Raw genomic sequence first — 20,223 nt, 5'->3', positions numbered from 1 at the left:
AAATATTGCCAGTATTTCGATTGTTGATTCCAGTCTCCTATAATTATAAAAATGGACTGAAATTAATTCTGCTGCTTGCGACGTCCCTCATGGAGTTCCAGTTGTCAATAACAGAGTGACGATGGAATAAATATGTCCCTTATCATCTGGGGACTAGGAGCTAAGGAGGCTCCATCAGATAGATTTCTGTTACTTTACATCTTATATTTTTGGCATCATCGAGTATACCAGCAAATGGAGCTACCACAGAAGCTAGTCTGTTGTAATTGTGAAGATCCTGATGATAATGAAATAGTTGCAAATAGGAGATTCTGTGTTCAGAGATCTGGTTGGCACTCAAGATGGTGATATTCATCTTGCTCATTGTGGTGCTGTTGCCACACGCAGTTTGTGATGCCCAGATGGTTAAGTGTGGGATGTGGGATCCCCAGTTTGTTCATCACAAGTATTATCAGCCAGGAGATCTCATCATTGGAGGCATTGTCTTTCAGAACATGTTTCAGATCAGCAGAAGTACATTCAACCAAACTCCTCCTCAGCCTCAACTCAGCAGGTCTGAATAACGATCCCCCCATCTCCTAAAATGACTTTATACAGATTAATTTCTCTGGCAAACCAATCACATAGAAAGGTCTGGTCTGAGCTCCATTGATAATAATCTCTGTGCTACAATTTAAACCAGATTCAAGTTCTGCAGCTCCACTCCCATCTGCTAGGTGTTTATGAAATATGGCTGTGTACTTTTCCACCCCAGCACAGCAGCATAATAACACTTTGAACACACTAACTAGAATGTCAAAGGAGGAGTAGATTGTGGGAGCGGCACAAATGGAGACTTCAAGAAATGAACTTTTTTCCCTACATAAAGTGCCACTCAGAATGCACTGAAGCTGTGAAATATTTCAAGTATTTTGGTGAATTATTTGGGTTGACTAGGGGGAGCAAACTTTGTTTTCATTGATTCAGTGTGCAACTGGTTCTAAAAATGGAACTATTCCTTTCCCCATGAAAATAATAAGAAAGAAAATTTGATGTATTCCAAATTTGATGTATTTCCAAACCAAACAAAATCACCGGCTGTTGTTCTATGAATGACATTATTTAGCATTCAGTGGCATTCCCCCACCAAGTCTCTCACTCATGTTTCTGTATTAAACTAATGTGGAAAAACTGTGTGTGTGTGTGTGTGTGTGTGTGTGTGAGAGAGAGAGAGAGAGAGAGAGAGAGAGAGAGAGAGAGAGAGAGAGATGAGTGAGTGACTGAGTGCATGAGAGATATCATTCCAAACATTGGTAAGGCTAGGAGGGGAAGTGAACATCAGGGAAACAAGAATTCCTTTTATTCATTTGCATTTCTCAGGACTGGGACTATGTAGATGCTATTCGAAATACATCCCTAAATAATAATAATAATAATAATAATAATAATAATAATAATAATAATAATAATAATAATAATAATAATAATTATTATTATTATTATTATTATTATTATTATTATTATTATTATTATTATTATTATAAACTTTATTTATATCCCGCCCTTCTCCCCAAAGGGACCCAGGGCAGCTTACAACATGTTAAAAACAGATTAAAAACATAATTTAACAGCAAATAAAAACATATTAAAACACATTAACAGATACCATAAAAACAGTAGTCACATAAAAAGTAAGATAAAAAGAGCAAAACGCAGCAAATCATAAAGGAATCAGGCCTGTAAAAATACTAAAAGATATAGAAAAGAAGTTAAAAAGGCCATGAACTCGGAAGACTTGTTTAAACAAAAGGGTCTTTAGGCCTCGCTGAAAAGTCTCAAGAGAGGGAGCCATTCTCAAGTCAAGGGGAAGGGAGTTCCATAACGTTGGTGCCACTACTGAGAAGGCCCTATTTCTTGCCGCCGCCCCACCTACCTCCTTAGGCAGCGGCACTTGTGAAAAGGCCTTGTAAATATTGAGCTCAGGTGTCACATATTCTTTATTTTTTATGTTGTCATGGCCTGTATGTTGATATGGTTTAGTAGTCCTAGTCCTGTGTAACCCATCCTGATTTACAGATTGCCTTAAAAAAAATAGTGCCTGAACATATTTTAAATAACAATAAAAATAATAGCATGAGATTCATCATATAGTTGCAATAATTTCAGAATGTGCAGAATATCCTGATGATTCCAAATGCAAATCTCTTTGTAGTATGTTTGTTCAGGACTACCAGCAGGTCCTGGCTTTGGAATTTGCTGTAAAGAAGATCAATGAAAATCTGCAGTTGTTGCCCAATCTGACCCTGGGATTCAGCATCTATGACAGTTATGTAGAGGCAAGATGGACCTATCATGCCATATTGCAACTTATTTCCCCAAAGGACAGGTTTGTTCCCAACTACAAGTGTGACAACCAGGACAATCTAATGGCCGTCATTGAAGAACTGACCTCTGACGTCTCCCATCAAGTCCCAGAAGTTTTGGGCCGCTTCAAGATTCCACAGGTTGGATGTATTTGCATTAGCATTTTGCTTTGTGATTCTTTGCTTGTACCCTGTGCCAACGGAAACCATCTCTGGCACCTCCTCAGTGCTGATTAACACAATTCTCTCCAGTAAAACTGAGAAAGATCAAGAAGATAAGAGAGAATCTGAAGGCACTGGCAAGAAACCAATAGTTCGCTGCTCCATCAAGTTTTTCATTGCTCACATTAGTTTCTAATGCTGTTGTTGTTGTCCAAAATGTTACTAGCTAAAGACTGCTTGTGTGGCTACAGTTTGTGTGGCTACAGCCATGTAGTTCTATGAGTTTCATTCCTCCAAAATAATTGAGTAAGAGCAAGAACTGCAATAAGGGAAGTTGCTTTTCCCCTTTACCAAAGCACCTTCCTCCCCTGCCATTGTATCCAAAGTTTTTCATCATTCGATGAGGACTCACAGGTTACAAAATGCAGCAAAAAAGCTATTCTTGTTCCTCCAGAGCTCATTGTCTATTCACAGTTGAAACCAGGATTACTAATATTTTCACAGCAACATCCAAAAGCAAAATTTCAGAGCCAATAGGTACGGTCACATGAACAGGTCATTAATGCTATACAGACTGGACTCTTAATTTTGGTGCAGTGAGAGCAAAGTCTGTCTCCAAAAAGGTATTGTCCATAAAGTATGAGATGACATCTATGACATATAATCTGATGGTAAAGGTGGAGAAACAGAAAGAAGGAAATGCAGGGTTTAGAAACTCCTAAATATGGTAGAATCTCCAGAAATTCTCTGCTTCTATACTAGGACTATGATAGTATGCAGGGACAATACCATATTCAAAATTGAACTGCTGTCTTCTTCCATTCTAGTAATTGCCTCCTTCATACACAGAAACCATTATATATCTCATTTTGAAACACCTTTTTGTTTATATCTTCCATCTACTTTAAGATGCTATATGGCTCTGCTGCAATTTCAATCAATATGAATCAAGCAATTTCTGTCTATCAGGGGGAACCAAATGGAGTCCACCAGTACAGGGGGATACTCCAGTTACTTCTGCATTTCAAATGGACCTGGATTGGATTCATTGCTACAGATGACATGAATCTACAACGGTTCTTTGATCTTCTGTTCCAGGAATTTTCAAAGTATGGCATCTGTTTTGCCATCCTGGAATCATTCAGCAGTTTAGATATTGAAAAATCTGCAATGAACTTTTATGATAAAATAATGAATCACAGTGTCAATGTATTGGTTTTCTATGGAGACATTCGTTCCATGCCGTGGTTGAGATGGCTATTAAATACAGGAAGAATAGGCAAAAATCAGAAGGCAAGAGGTAAGGTCTGGATTCTGACGGCACAGATGGAGTTAAGATTTTCTACCAGCCACGACGATTGGAATATTCAAGTCTTCCATGGTTCTTTATCATTTGCAACCCATTCCAATGAACTTCAAGGATTCCAAAGTTTTCTTCAAAGCAGAAAAATTTCCAGCAGTAAAGAAGATGGTTTTCTCAAGGATTTCTGGGAAAATGCATTTCGCTGCACATTTTCCAGTTCAGGTCATACAGGAAGGGCTGCCTGCACTGGAGAGGAGAGGCTAATAAGCCTTCCAGAGCATATCTACCCAAGGAGGATAACAGGCCAAAGCTACACCATCTACAATGCTGTTTATTCTGTGGCCCATGCTCTCCATGCCATGTATGTGTCGAAATCCAAAAGCAGGGCAAAGATGGAGGAACAGAGAATGAAAATTCAGAATCAGCAGCCATGGCAGGTAACATCTAAGCTGGTGAAATGGGGGGGGGGGGTTTGAAATAACTGGAAGTGAATAAAAACTGCTATATTTGTATTAAAACAGCCTCACAAGTACATAAAATGCATGACTGACAGAGAATGAAATGAATATGATGACATGGTCCTATGGATGAGGAGGAAGCACCAGCACAGCATTGGAACATTACCCAACAGGAATCCATAATGAAAGGGAGGCTTCCTGTTTCCTTCTCAGTAAGCCATGGGCTCTCCTGGGTGACACAGCTCAACTTGAGAGCTGTCTGTAGCACCTGTTCCCAGTTCTCTCGTCCATCTTATATTCCTCCTTTCTGCCCTGGTCCTGGGGTTCAGCCTCCTGGTCCTGTTTCCTGCTGTACTCCCTCTTCTCCAGTCTGAATCTTTAGCCACCGGCTATGACTTTGGTTCCCATCTTGACCCAGAGTTCGTATACTGAATTCCAGACATTCTTGGTTAACGGCTGGAAGTAACACTTTATTGTTATTAAAAAAAATATTTATATACTGCTTTTCAACAAAACAAGTTCACAAACAGCCCAATCCTGAGCTGTCCAGAGTGCCCAGGCTTGGCAGCACCGAAAAGGGCTGCTGCAGAATCCTGCACTTCCCGCGCTACTGTGGGAGGCTCCTCGGGAGAAGGGGCCATTTGTCCCCTTCCCCCGAGAAAGGTAAGCAGCCCCGCAATGGGGCTACTCACTTTACCTTTACCTCACTTTATCTCACCCACCTTTTGGTCGGCAGTAAGGAAAAGGCGCTCGTGTAGGGCATGCAGCCCTCCACGAGCGCCCTGGATCCTGTGGAGTTTGGCTCTGTGGATCCTCCTGCTGCCCACCCCCCAGCACACCTCCCACCTGCCCCTCGACATGCCTTCTCCTTGCTGGCCTCCCCCCTCCCTGGAACGCCTCCTCCATGCCCCCATCCCTGGCTGGCACTGGGCTAGTGCTAGCGGTGAGCCCCTTACGGCATGTTTGCGAATGTGGTCGGCAGCATGGAGCCATGCCGCCGACCACAGGATTGGGCTCAAAGTGGTTTACAAGAAAAATCAGCTAATCAGCTGTATTTGGGATTGAAATAAAATTGTATCTAACAAGGATACATTTTCTATCTCATAGGAAAGATTCAAATCTGTGTGGATTTGTGGATTGGGTCCTTACTAGAAGCCAAGGGTATGGCAGCAAGATGCAGGGGCTTCCTGGCTGTGGTACCCGTTTTCTGGAATCAGCTACCAGTAGACAGACCCCTCTTTACATGGTTTCTATTTCAGGGGTCCCAAACCGAGTGTGCGATGCCCTGGGGCATTATGATCATTCCCCTGCGAGCTGGCAGCAATACCATGCAGGACCCTGGAAATGGCTGGTAAGAGGTTCTGCTTGGCAGTCAGAGGTCCTACACATGGTGTTCATGCACTTGGAAAGTTCGCCTGCCCTGTGTCCCTTACCAGCCATTTCCATCATTCCGCAACATCTCTGAACCTGGAAGTAACTGGCGACGTCAATGATGGGACATCGCACACTGCTGTAGATTGAGAAGCTCTGAACTACAGGCATGCCCCATATCCATGGGGGTTCCATTCCAGAACCCCCTGTGGTTAAGTAAAACCTCAGATGATAAGGGTGAATGCCTCCCCCTCACCTTCACAGGGTCCTTTGAGATCAGCAGAGGCCGTGGACATCTGCAGCCTCCACCAGGATCAAACTGAGTCTGAAGGTTAAAAATTTTTTTAATGCCTTATAAGGCCTAGTATAAGGCTCCCTTTGCTTCTGAAGGGGGACACATGGGAGGTGTGCATGTGGTGGGGGCTGCAGACCTGACCCATGGATATGTGAATCTGCATATACGGTATCCGCGAATATGGCCCTGCCATATTTGTATCGGTTGACTTTCAACTGGGGAGGAACTCCTAGGGACCCTTTTTATCTGCTGTTTCTGCTGTTTCTGCTTTACATTTTGAGCTGTTTTACATCTTGATCTGCTCAGTATTGATTTATAACTGTTTTAATTGGACTTTAATATATTATTTAGAGGTTTTATCTCTTGTTTGTTTTTTCTTGTTGTAAGTAAATAAATTAATATAAAAAGTTCTTTCATCATTTTGTTCAAAAGTTTCTTTCCCTTTTTAATGCAGCTCCACCACTTCTTGAAAAAGGTGTCCTTTAACAACAGTGGTGGCGATTGGATTTCCTTTGACCAGAATGGGGAATTAATTGCTGAATTTGACATTATAAACAGGGTCATATTTCCAAATGAAACTTTTGTTAAAGTCAAAGTGGGAAGGCTGGATCCCCGGGCTCCTCCATTGGAAGCCATCTCCATTAATGAGGATGCCATTGTATGGCACACCTTTTTCAACCAGGTAGAATGAGGTTCCCAAAATGTGGATCAGGACCCATCAGTGGGTCATGACCCAATTCTTGGTGTGTTGTGAAACTGACAAGCTGATAGCAGATCAGGCAAATGCATTGAGCCCTATGGGAACTGAAACAGATCAACAGGTGCACGTTTACTCATAAGCAGGCAGCCATGCCTTGGTCCACTTTGAAGGGCAGGTCAAGGGGAATGCAATGCCACAAGAATGGACGCGATCTGATGAACACAGGGCCCCAAAAAACACTTAAGAAAGAAGTACCCCATAAGATGACAAGGAAAATGTATGCAGCCCTATGTAAAGTGAAACTGTAAGTAAGTGAACATGCCTTGGCTATTATCGAAGGCCATGTGAAGGGAAATGCAAGGCCATCGGATTAGTTCTTATCCTGATAAACATAGAGCTCAACAACTTGCTCCAGAAGGCACCCCTATATTTTAAAAAGATAAAAACAATGTTTGTGGATAGCTATGTAATCCTTCATGTAATCCTTACACCATCCTGTTAGCTGGTGTCTTAACAGCACAATGTTCTCTTGTGCTAAAACAGGCAGGCCAGGAGGCCTGCACTTCATCCAGTGCAAGATAGGGCTCCAAAGTGGCTCAGCCGGAGGTAAGGGGAAACTCTTCCCCCTACCCCTGGGTAAGCCACTGCAGTCCCTATGGGTCACTTCAGACTTATGCCACATCCTGAGATGGCACAAGTCTGAGGAGTGTGGAGTGGCTTGAAGCCATTCCACACTGCTCAGGAACAGGGGTTGGGATCTGACATATCTGCCAGGTCCCAGTCCCGCCTCCTGCTCCTTGCCTGCCTGCCCCCAGGACTACCCTCTGTCTGCCCTCCACCCTTCCTGGAACTCCTCCCTCCCACCACCTCCCTGCTTCCTCCATGCCCACTGTGCTAGGGCAACTCCTTTCCCCACCTCCGATCTCCTGAAAACTACACCTCAGCCAGCCACATCTGCCTGGAAATCCAGGCACAGTGACTGCTGGGGCAATCAAATCCAGAAATGACAGGCCAGAGCATAGTCCGGGAGACATAGAAACCAGGAAATGGAAGATTCCCCCACAGAACAGTAAGAGCCGTTCATATGGGGCAGGGTGGGTATTAAACACGGTTCCTGAATCTAGCTGGAGAGCCCTGTTCTAAAGCTTGACATTCTTCTCTTTCATTGGTGGATTAGGCACGACCGCTTTCTATGTGTAATGACAAGTGCCATCCTGGATATAATAAGAAAAAGAAGGAAGGGGAGCCATTCTGTTGCTATGATTGCGTCCCATGTCCAGAAGGGAAGGTATCGGACAAGGAAGGTGAGTGTTGTGGGGAACAGAGTCATTGAAAGGATTGGTTGTAAGCCAGAAGAACTGGAATGAATGATCTATGAATAGATTGAGATTCTTGGGTCGTTTCTCTAATCTAACCAATCGTCATTATTTGAAATGTGTTTTTGGAATGTGTAGGTCTTGTGTGCATGTGATGACCCAATGCTTTCCTCGGTTGACAAACAGTGTGCAGAGATGTGTATTATATATTTTTTTTATATTTTAAATATTATTTGTATATTTCATTTTGATTTTACATTTTAAATTATGGTTTATTTATGTTATACGCAGATTTGAGCTTTGTAAAAGAGAGAAGCATACCTTTTAAATAAATAAACATGCATCTACAGGTGCAACCTATTTATCCATGGATTTTTTACCTGAGGATTTATTTCAATGCAAATCAGGTGGGGGGAATTCAAAGTTGAACGCACCTTTGCCTCCTTTGCCCATCGCTGGTGTCTCCCTCTGTTTCAAGGCAGCCCAAAACACTGCAAAAAGGCTCCGCTGGGCATAGGCAAGGAAATAGCTCTGGAGCCATGGAAGAGGTTCCCCTTGGAAGGAATAGTAACACTCCTAGAGTCCCTGAGCCAGCAAAGAGGCTGAAGAAGGGAAGGGGGAAATCTCTGTGGCCAGAACATGTGCAGCAAGGTGGAGTGCACGCGCTCTCTCTTACACACACACACACACACACACACACACACACACACACTAAGGGGCAGGGGCAGGGGAGGTAGTAACAGAAGGGATTGCTTTAAAAAACCCTGGGAGTGTTTGCTGAATTCCCCCCTTCAGACTGTGATGGTATAGGCTCTCTGTGCTTCAGCCTACAAAAACAAAACAGCCCAGCAAGCAAGTCTTCCCAGCAAGCCAAAGCAGGAGATTTAGGCTAAAATTCAATCCACACTTTCCTGGGAGTAAGCCCCATTAACTAGAATGGGATTTACTTCTGAGTAGGCAGGCATAGGAGAGGGCTCTGAGGCTACAATCTACTGCACACTTTCCTGGGAGTAAGCCCCATTGACCTCAATGGGGCTTACTTCTGAGTAGAAATGCATAGGCCTGGACTCTTAAAAGCTCAGCATCCCACGTGTGAAAGAAGCAGGGACAACTGGACTGAGTTTGGAGAGGAGGAGGGGGAGGCGAAGAAGTGGAGGGGGAGGTGATTAAGAACAGCTGCCTTAGTTTCCTTCCATCCCCAAGTGTCAGGTTGTAGCTCTGACAGGCCTCCCTGCCCGTCCTAGAGCCTTGCATAGGCCAAGCTCAGCTGACGCATGGCTCCCTGTCAAAGTCAGCACGAAAGCTGGATTCAGCCTCCACAGGCTGCGCAAGTCCTGCTGTGGCCCAGAAAACTCCCGAGGAGGCTCAAATGTGCTTTATGGCACATTTGCTCCCTTCTGGGATGGAGCAAGGGACTTGTGGGGGCCAAGGGTGCCTTAGGATTGCACCCTTATTGTTCCTGGTGGCAGGGGATAGGATTGGGATGTGCAGACATCTGCCAATATATGTGCTGAGATGGTTCCACCCATGTCTACAATGACTTCCTTTAGATGTTTGCATGTTTCACAAAGCCTTCTGAGCATGCAAGGAGTGTGCCTGCACCCTCAAACTCATGATGGTCTGGGAACCAGGCTGTGAGGGACAAGTACTCCACACCATCATGCCTGCACCAGCACTGATTTATATGGTGATCATGAGGAGAGTTCATCTAACTCACTGGCACTGGCATCGTTAGGCAGTGCAGGGGGGGTGGCATTAGGAGCAGCAAAACTGTCAAGCCATACACTGTTGGATGTGGAACGGCCACCGGAGTGCAATGCAAGAAACAGAATTGAAATAGATCCTTTCCTTCAAAAGTTATGGCCAAAAAACTGGAAGGAAAAATGCATGGAGTCCTATGGAAAGTGAAAGTGAGCTGTATCACGTGTTTACTTGTGAGGAGGCATACTTGCCATAGTCTTTCAGAAAGCACAAACTGAGAGGAATCGAATGACACCAGAATGGTCCAGATCCAATGAATGTGGCCTAAAAAAAACACCCAAAATATTCCCTCCTCCCAGCTGCAAGTCTGAGCCTGAAATGAAGTCATGTGGCTGTGTTTACTCGCTAGTAGGTGGACTTCCCTTAGTCAAGGCAGGCTGAGGCAGGCTGAGAGGACTCCAAGGACACCATAATGGTCCTGATCCAATGAATGCAGCCCCCTAAAACACAGAGAAGGGGGCCCCCCTCCCAGCTGCGAGTCTATTAGCCCCATGGAAAACGAAGCAGCCTCATGTAGTGTTTACTTGTGAGTAGGCAGATGTGCCTTGGCTGGTGGTCAGACCAAGTAAAGGGGAATGTGAGGACACCAGAATGGTCCTGATCCAATGGAGCTGGAGCAACAAATGCCTCCCCCCCACTAAAAAGAAAAAAAAGAAGAGGCTTCAACTGATAAGGGGAAAGTTTTCTGTTTTGCACTTGTAAAGCCAGGTGGGTCTTTGTATGGATATGCCTGAAATAGAAGAACTTTAAACTGGGCACTGGGAGGGCTGGAAATCTCACTGATTCTTTTTGGGGGGTTGTTATTGCAGGCAGACTATAAAGTAAACTTCATTAACCACTATGGGACTTACTTCTGAGTAGACATGCATAGGAGTGGGCTCACAGGCTGCAATCCTACCCACACTTTCCTGAGAGTAAGCCCCATTGACCACTATGGGACTTACTTCAGAGTAGACATGCATAGGTTTGGGCTCACAGGTTGCAATCCTATCCACATTTTCCTGAGAGTAAGCCCCATTGACAGCCCAGCAAGCAAGTCTTCCCAGCAAGCCAAAGCAAGAGATTTAGGCTAAAATTCAATCCACACTTTCCTGGGAGTAAGCCCCATTGACCACAATAGGACTTACTTCAGTGTAGATTCACTTGGTGGAAAAGGACTGGCTCCTCCTTATTTAATTATCTTATTTCAATTTATTTATAATTATTTATTTTAATTTGCTTGATGATGTCACTTCTGGCCATGACATCACTTCCAATGGGTCCTGGACAGATTGTCATTCTAAAAAGTGGGTCCCAGTGCTAAAGGTTTGAGAACTGCTGCAATAAGTTGTTAGTAAGTTGACATGGGTGTGTGTGTGTGTGTGTGTGTGTGTGTGTGAGAGAGAGAGAGAGAGAGAGAGAGAGAGAGAGACTCTACAAGTTTTCAAAATCACTAAAATCAGAATTTGGCGGAATAAGACCATCATGTTATATATCAATCAATGCGTAATTTTATGCAGAATGCAATGAAACAAACCACATTGAAATATCTGTGTTATAACAAAAGGTACAGTCAAAAAAACCAGTGGGGGCGGGGCAATGGTACATCACCACACCCACCTGGGGCGTTGCCCCGCCCACTACATGGGGTGACATGCAGGCCTCTTGCACCAGGTGACATGAATCCTAGTGACAAACTTCTAGTTCTTCTCAGTTCTTCTTCCTCATTTTCTTCATTTCTCATCTCACCTTTCATCACTGTACTCAAGAAATTTTCTGCTTTCATTGTTGAATTTATATTATATCTCTGTGACTGGAATAGAAAAAAAACATATTTTCTGGGAGAAGCCATCTATATGGTATTTGCTTTCCTCTTAAAAATTTTGCTAGCTCTTCATATTCTTTTCTCTTCTTTCTCACTCTCCATGGAACATGTCTCAGAATTTTCACTTTGCTACTCTCCACCATCCATTCCTTTTTCTGTGAAATCTTCAATATTTTATCTCTGCAAAAAGTTCTGATGAATTTCACATGGATTTATCTTGGTAGTTCATGTTTTCTTAGATAAAAAGTGCTCACTCTTCTTGCTGAGTCCAGATCCATGAGTATCTCTTCTGTTGGCGTGTCGATCCACTCTGATATTAAATCACCAGTCAGATGTCGTGTATCTTCCCCTTTCTGTTCTGGTACATTTTGTATTCTCACCACTCGAGCTGCACTCTCCATCTGAATTTCCATTAAAGTTGCCTCTCCATCATATTGGTTTTGTTCTATCTCCAGTATTCTAGATTGATCTTTTGTTGTCTTTTTTTTCTAATTTTCTAATCTTTTGTGTATTCTCATCTGCTTGGCATTTAGCAGCTTTCAGTAGTGCACTAAAATCATTTAGTTGTGTAGTTAAAACATCCAGACTAGCTTGAACCTGCAGAAATTGATTTGTGTGCTGCTGTCCCATCACCACTAATTTTTCTATATTGTCTTGTATTATCTGCTTCCAATCTTTCCCTTTCAGTTCCTCTTGTGTTAGTTTTCCCAAGTTTGACTCCAGGGTGGGAGAGCCCTAACTTTTGCTCCTTTTCCTGTCATCCCTTTTCTTTCTTCTTATATCTTCTTTCCTGTAAAATGCAAATATCTGTTATCACATATATCACTATCAGTTATCCATGCATCACAACACATCATATCATCAAGAAATCAACTGTTCATCCATAAAAACAAACACAAGAAAATTTTAAGTCAAATAAACCTTTGCCTTGCAATTTTTTTAATGCCACTAGATGTCCTCAGCGTATTGTCCTCCTTCACTTGTCAAGTCCTGTTCTTATCCTTGCAATGTCTTTTTACAGCCACTAGATGTCCCCGATGTTCTATTCTTCTTATTCTATTGTTTTGATTCTATTGCTTGTTTGTTGCTATATCAACCGCATTCAGTTCCAGGAGATAGTCCAGGAATTCAAAACAATGAAACTACTTTTGCAAAACAAAGAAATGCAGATCTTCAGCCCTCTCCACAGGCACTCCAAGATCTCCACAGGAAAAGGAAACTGATCATTTCAAAGTAAAGTTTATATTCCAAAATGGTTAATTTGTAATCCAACGAGTTTTAAATTTGTAAAGTTAGAGTTATGTTTTCATATTTCCTTAACAAGTTTGGCAGGTCTCCTCCAAAGCTTATTCTCACACAAGCAAACAAATGAGTGAAGAATGTTTTCCCCCTCTTTCCTCTTCCCAGAGGGCGAAAACCTGCCCCTCCTTCTTCCCTCAGGCAAAAGCTTAATCAGGCAGTCAATTAATCAGTGAATGCCAGACATACACAAACAACACTCACTTAGTTCTTCCAATGTCCTTCCCTGTTGGGGCCTTCAGCTTAGTTTCAACATGAATCCTCACTAACACCTACATTGATGGCTTGGTTCCCTTGGAGAAAAAACATGATGGTTAAGGGAGGATGGAGTATTTACTCTGTCAACATAAATGGCTTAAATTCACCTCAAAAATGAAAGTCTTCCTTCAATTGCAAAAGGTAAATATGGATATAACTTGTATACAAGAAACACACATCAAAAATATGAATAAAGCACTGATTATGAATAAAAAATTAGGAGAAGTATTTATAACCTCAGATTTTAAAAAAGGGGTTGTGGCTACATATGTAAAGAAAGATCAAGACGAAAACTAATACATGCATCACAAGATGGAAGAATATTGATGGTGGAAGTAGAAAAAGAAAATAAAAGAGTCTTAATTGTGAATATTTATGCACCAAATGAAAATCAGCAAGAATTTTTTGTAAAACTATACAAAGACACAAGAATTAGAGAATACGAACGTTGCTGTGTTGTTGGAGACTTTAATTCAGTTTCTGACAAATGGATTCTACATCGATGCAAGTAAAAGAGAAGAAAAAAAGGAGACCACAAATTCCTAAAGCATTTTTACAATTAGCGCAGGAGATGTATCTGCTAGATGTATGGAGAACAAGATATCCAGAAACTAAAGACTATACTTTTTATTCAAATAGACACCAGACTTGGTCAAGGATTGATGCTCTTTGGATACCACGAGTATGGACTAAAAATCTGGTAGAAGTGGAAATATTAAAAAAGGTACTTTCAGATCACTTTCAGTTTAAAAAATGAAAAATTTAAAAAGAGTTTGAAAGAAGAAATAGAACACTATTTTAGAGCTAATATACCATATAATATACCAGGTATAATATATATACCTGATATAACAATGACCATGGTCTGGGATGCTAGTAAAGCTGTTTTTAGAGGACTGGCAATAAGAGAAGTTACAAGAAAATGAAAAGAGAGAAAAGAAACTTAGAATTAGAGAAAGAATTGAAATGACAAGAATTATGGGCAAAGCAAAACCCTACAGCACCGGAGATAAAACAGAGAATGAGGGAGGTACAACATAAATTGAACATTTTATTGACAGAAGAATTAGCAAAGAAACTTACTTTTGCTAGACAAAATTTTTTTGAAAATGACAATAAAACTGGAAATTGGTTGGCTTATAAATTAAAGAGAGAGAAAATGAAATCCTATATAGACACATTAAAGAACGAAGATGCAAAAAAGACTATGAATATAAAAGATATGATTGATATTGCTAAAAATTTTTATGAAAAATTATATATGGAAGAAGGGATCTCAAGCATTATTCAAAGGAATTATTTACAAAAAATAATGAATTAAAGATGTTGCAGCAACAAAAGGAAAGTTTAAATCAACCGATATTAGTTAGTGAGATTTCACAAGGAAGTGCTTAACAAAAAAATCAGAAATTGCCAGGTAGCGATGGATCCATCTGAATTTTATAAATGTTTTGAAGAAGAGTTGATGTTACAATTTAAAAACTTGATAGAAGAAATACCGCACAAGGATAAAATCCCTGATACTTGGAAGGAAGCAATTACTACAGTTATACATAAAGAAGGGCTGGACCAAGAAGAGATTCAAAATTATAGACCAATTTCACTACTTAATGTGGATTATAAAATTTTTGCAACAATATTAGCTTCAAGATTGAAAAGAGTTTTGATAAACATTATTCATCAAGACCAAGCAGGGTTCTTACCAAGAAGACAAGTCTGAAATAATATGAGAAAGATATTAAACTTTTTAGAATATTATGAAATGCACCCTGATAAGCAAATGGAGATGTTTTTTATAGATTTTCAAAAAGCATTTGATAATGTGAACTGGAATTTGATGTTTTTACAATTTGAAATGATGGATGCAGGAACTCCGTTTATTGCTATGATTAAAGCTATATATAAGAATCAAACTGCTAGAATAAATGGAGAGCTTTCAGAGGAGATAAAAATTGAAAAAGGAACGAGACAGGGATATCCACTTTCTACATTACTATTTACAGTGATTATGGAAATACTTCTGAATCAAGTGAGAAAGAAAGAAGAAATGAAAGGATTAAAAATAAGAGGTGAAGAATTGAAAATCCAGGCATTTGCGGATGACCTTATGGCAATTATAGAAGAACCATTAGAATCTGCCAAAAATTTGTTAGATGTGTTGTGAGAATATACTGAAGTGACAGGACTGAAACTAAGTGTCAAGAAAACGAAAACCTTAACAAAGAATATGCCAATTAAGAAAATACAGGAATTAGTGGAATTAACAAATTTCAAAGAAGAATAAAAAATTAAATATTTAGGGATTCAGTTAATGAAGAAAGCAAGCACTTTAGTGAAAGATAATTATTTGAAATTCATTGAAGAAATAAAAAGAGATTTAACAAAATGGAAAGAACTGCAACTTTCGTTGATGGGAAGAGTTGGTGCAGTGAAAATGAATTTTTGCCTAAAATAAACTTTCTTTTCCAAACAATCCTTGTAATTTTGAAGCAAGATATATTTAAAGAATTTAATCAAATTATCTCAAAATTCATCTGGCAAGGAAAGAAACCAAGAATTAAAATGAAGGCCTTGCAAGATGTGAAACTAAGAGGAGGCATGAAGCTTCCTGATTGGTTTTTATATTATAAGGCCACAGTGCTACTATGGTTTAAAGAGTAGATTATATTAGAAGATCAAAGAATACTTAAACTGGAGGGACATGATCTTGAATGGGGATGGCATGCATTTGTTTGGTATGGAAAAGCAAACGAATGTAAGCGATTCAATAATCATATATTAAGGAAATTTATTATGGATCTGGGCTAAAATACAAAGACAGATGTATACCAAAATCCCCCGATGTGTGGTGCCGAATTTACTAGAGACAACAAAAATGCTTGGATATGAAAGCTTATTGAAGAAAGATGGGCAATTAAAGATAAAAGAAGAACTGTTAAGACAGGACATGGAGATGGATTGGTGGACTCGCTTGCAACTTGATTCAAAATTTGGGAAAGAGAAAACAAGAAGGCTTCTATTCAGAGCAGATGCCATTTGATAGAATACTCTTAAAAACAAAAGAAATATTTATCAAAAGAATGTATATGTTCCTACTGGATTTTGAGATGCATGAAGAAACAATAAAAGAATGTATGATAAAATGGGCGTAAAATATAGGCCATAATATTACATTAGAACATGGGAACAGATTTGGAAACATAATATAAAATTTACTAGAGTAACCAGTTTTAAAGAAAATGTATATAAAATGTTTTATAGATGGTACATGACACCAGTAAAACTGGTAAAAATGAATCAGAACATATCAAAAAATTGTGGGAAGTGTAAATGTGAAAAAGGGACATTTTATCATAAGGGGTTGGACATGCAAAAAAAATGCAAGTATATTGGAAAATGGTGAGGACTCTAATACAAGAGATTGTTGAATTTATGATACCACTGAAACCAGAGTTATTTTTGCTTAAAATTAACTTAGATATTATAGATAAAGAAAATGATGTGTATTTAGTTATTATAATATTAACTGCTGCAAGGATTTTATATGCTAGATACTGGAAAGATATTAAAATTCCAACGAAGGATGAATTAATAGAGAAAATAATGAACGTGGTGGAAATGGATAGACTTACAGAGATGTTGGATCAACAGCACAAATGGACACAGATAGAGCAATGGAGACCATTTTATGCTTGGTTGAAAACGAAGTTGTATATCTATAAGATAGGGCATTTAGATGATTGTATTGTATACATGATATAATATACAGGGTATGATATGATAGATAAATGATATTAAAAGGCTAAACTAGAAGAGGAACAAGATTAGAAGATATGTATTGAATGATTAGATATATTGATATATGATTGCCTGCACCCTCCAACAGTGTGTTGTTGTGTTGTTTTTGTGTGTTGTGTATTGAGTTTGTGTTTCTTATGTGTTTGTTTATATTTGTGTTTTTTTTTATTTTGGAAAATAATTTAAAAATTAAAAAAAAATCGAATGGCAGCATCTAGAACAACTTACATTAACCTAAACCAAAGATTTCCAAACTTTTCAGTATAGAGGGCCACATCATACATTTACACATTTTCACGAGCCCCCAAAAATAATAAAATCAGTTTTATAAACAAATGAACAAAATTTAACTGATTGAATAACTTTCACTTGGATCTTTTTTGTAATCATAATGATATGATTCACAACAAAAGAGGAATGTGACAATTACAAAGAAAGGATGATGTGTTTAAACTGAGAAATGAGTAAAAATGAATGAAAATGCCACAAATTAGCCACTCCCATCCTATTCTAACACTAAACATTCTTCAATACAATATAATGGCGCAGGAGGTGTTTAATTGATTCATGGTCTTCTTTTTCAGACATGGTTGACTGTTTCACATGCCCCAGAGATCAATATCCAAACAAAGACCAGACTTCCTGCATTCCCAAAGTTGTCGTCTTCTTGTCTTATGAAGAACCTCTGGGTATCACTTTAGCCATTTGTGCTGTTTTGTTGTCATTGGTCACAACTCTGGTGCTAATCTTGTTTGTGAAGCATCACAACAGTCCCATAGTCAAAATCAACAATCGGAACCTCACCTATACACTTTTAATTTCTCTCTTATTTTGCTGCTTTTGTCCTTTGCTACATATTGGTCCACCTGAGAAAGTGATCTGTATCCTCCGCCAAACTGTCTTTGGCATCACCTTCACAATGATTATGTCTGCTGTGTTGGCCAAAACAATCACAGTGGTGCTCGCTTTCACAGCCACACAGCCAGGGTCTACTCTGAAGAACTGGGTGGAGAAAAAATTGACCAACTCCATTATTCTTCCTTGCATTATGATTGAGGTAGTCATTTGTATTGTATGGCTGGCAATTGTTCCCCCATTCCCATATGCTGACATGCATTCAAGTCTTGGAGAAATCATTTTGGAATGTAAGGAGTCATCATCAATCATTATATTCATCGAAATGTCCTACTTCTGGTTTCTAACCATTGTCAGCTTCATTGTAGCTTTCTTAGCTCGGAAGTTGCCATGTGCTTTTAATGAAGCCAAATTTATCACTTTCTGCATGGTCCTGTTTTGCTGTGTTTGGTTGACCTACATGCTGACCTTGTTGACCACCAATGGAAAACTCACAGTAGTCATGGATATCTTCTCTGACTTAGCCTCCAGTGTTGCATTGCTGGTCTTTCTGTTTTTCCCCAAATGCTACATTATTTTGTGGAAGCCACAGCTGAACAGCAGGGAACAATTAAGAATGTGGAAACGCTGAAGAAGTGTTCCTCTCAATGTCTGCCTTCTGCTCCCATAACTACTTGAACCTTTTGCAGTTTTAATTATACCCCAATGTTTTATATATCTGTTTATTTGAAAGCATTTATATCCCACCTTTCCAAGCCCAGACAGGCTGACTTACATAGTTTACAAATACAAATAGTAAAATATAAGAAAAAAGTTGAAATCAGCAATAATCAAAACACATGATCAAAACAACATTAAGGTCAAACATGTTCAAAGGAAAAGAGATTAAATGCAAGAACCAAATCAAAAGCACAACAGATACGAAACACCAGAGCCAATGAAGGAGTGGAAACAACAATTAAAGGCTTGATAAGACAAAACGGATTAAATATCCCCTCAAAATGTTGGGGCCATCCTGATCCCAATGCGAGTCCATTCCCTTGGCCAATCCCTCCACAGTTAAGATCTTTTTTATGAGACACCACCTGTTGTGCATCTAAAGGTGACGATGCCTGCAACAGGGCCATGTGCAGTGACCTGCTGAGATGGGCAGACGTATGGAATGCACTTCGTAGGTATCACCAGTACTTTGACTTGTTCTCAAAAATGTACAAGCAACCACTTCAGATGTGTCGTGATCATGACTCCTGGCACCAGTGAACAGCTTTGCAATGGCCCTATCTACAGATGGTCTTTGAATCAGCCCAAAGTAGTATTTGTTGGGTGAAGTCATCTGACCTGGATGATGCTACAGCATGAGTAGTCAAGTTCATGTCTACTGATGGAAAGAGTGCAGCCAGTGCTGTAGTCTAACCTAGTCTAAAGCAGTGGTTCCCAAAGTGTGGGTTGGGACATGCTGGTAGGTTGCAACCTGATCCTTGGTGGGTCATCAAAGGGTGATGGAAAGATCAGATAACTAATTGACTTAAGACCAGAGGTTATTCAAAAATAAAATACTGTGGATACTGTAATCACCCTGCAAAGAGCTCAGCTTCTGCAGTTTGCAAGCATGTGTAAATATAGGGAGATAAATGCGTGAAAGTCTTTATTATTACATGTAAATAAATAAAATATTTCTTTCTAGATCATTTTTTTAAAAAGTCTGGTATACCTAGGTAGGTCCTGATAGAGTGTCATTTTAAACAGTGGGTCCCTGTGCTAAAAAGTTTGGGTACCAGCAGTCTAAAGTATTCCAGTTCACAGTCATCACCTGACGCTTTCCTGTTGCATGCTGTCACTCCTGTCTCACCTACAGCAGCACCCTCTGGCAGTGGTGGACCTCCCCAGCCCCTCACCCTGGGGCAAATGCCCATGATGGTGCCCCCCCTGCAGGATGCAGTCACCTGCCTATGAGCAAATATTATACGGGCAAAAAGAAGAGAAGCCAACAGAGTTTGTTATCAATCCTATAGGGGGAATCATGTAAGGAAACAGGTTGTGCGTTTAGGTTGTGTATAGGATGTTGTGATTTATTCTGTATGGTCTGGTATGGGAGAAGGTTCACCATGGGAGGGTGACACAATGAGATTTCACACCAAGCGACGCCTCTGCCCACTACAGAGTTGGCAGCATTTTGTTAATGGCATTGATTACAATAGATGTGGCACAGTTTAAATACAAACCCTTGCAGAGTATGTTTCATGTGGGGAGGTATGGGGAGTGTAAATAAAAATTGTGCAAGGAGGGAGTTCTTTCCATATTGGGGTTAACGGGTTGGAGTGAATGGATGAAGAGGGTGAATGACTCTTGCAGTCCTGGTGAATTTCTAAGCATTGGGGGGGAGGGGCTTATGGCAACTTTCTAGTGGTGGGAGTAATAGTGTTTTGTTTCTATACTAACTGGTAAAGAGGCACTTTTTCACATGGGTGCTGCTCTTTTATTTAGCGGGGAGAGTAACTGGC

At 40.2% G+C, this 20,223-nt stretch overlaps 1 protein-coding gene across 1 annotated transcript; it reads left to right on the top strand.

The window, feature by feature from the left end:
• Positions 1-341: 341 nt before the first annotated feature.
• LOC136652439 (vomeronasal type-2 receptor 26-like) lies at positions 342-18,353 on the top strand. Its single transcript, XM_066629379.1, has 6 exons — positions 342-553; positions 2,192-2,483; positions 3,414-4,244; positions 6,386-6,613; positions 7,809-7,935; positions 17,452-18,353. The coding sequence occupies exons 1-6, from the start codon at positions 342-344 to the stop codon at positions 18,351-18,353; spliced, it is 2,592 nt and encodes an 863-aa protein (XP_066485476.1).
• Positions 18,354-20,223: the final 1,870 nt, after the last annotated feature.

This window comes from Tiliqua scincoides, chromosome 5 (assembly GCF_035046505.1).
Source record: "Tiliqua scincoides isolate rTilSci1 chromosome 5, rTilSci1.hap2, whole genome shotgun sequence".
In the NCBI taxonomy this organism is placed as follows: Eukaryota; Metazoa; Chordata; class Lepidosauria; order Squamata; family Scincidae; genus Tiliqua; species Tiliqua scincoides.
The sequence above is the reverse complement of the archived record's forward strand: the minus strand, read 5'-3'. Positions and strand labels throughout refer to the sequence as shown.

Bases quoted from the DNA above. Each gene is read 5' to 3' on its own strand.
- LOC136652439 (XM_066629379.1), top strand. From the start codon at position 342: ATGGTGATATTCATCTTGCTCATTGTGGTGCTGTTGCCACACGCAGTT. The intron at 4,245-6,385 runs GTAACATCTAAG...TTTTTAATGCAG, and splicing joins AGAATCAGCAGCCATGGCAG to CTCCACCACTTCTTGAAAAA. The intron at 6,614-7,808 runs GTAGAATGAGGT...TTGGTGGATTAG, and splicing joins GGCACACCTTTTTCAACCAG to GCACGACCGCTTTCTATGTG.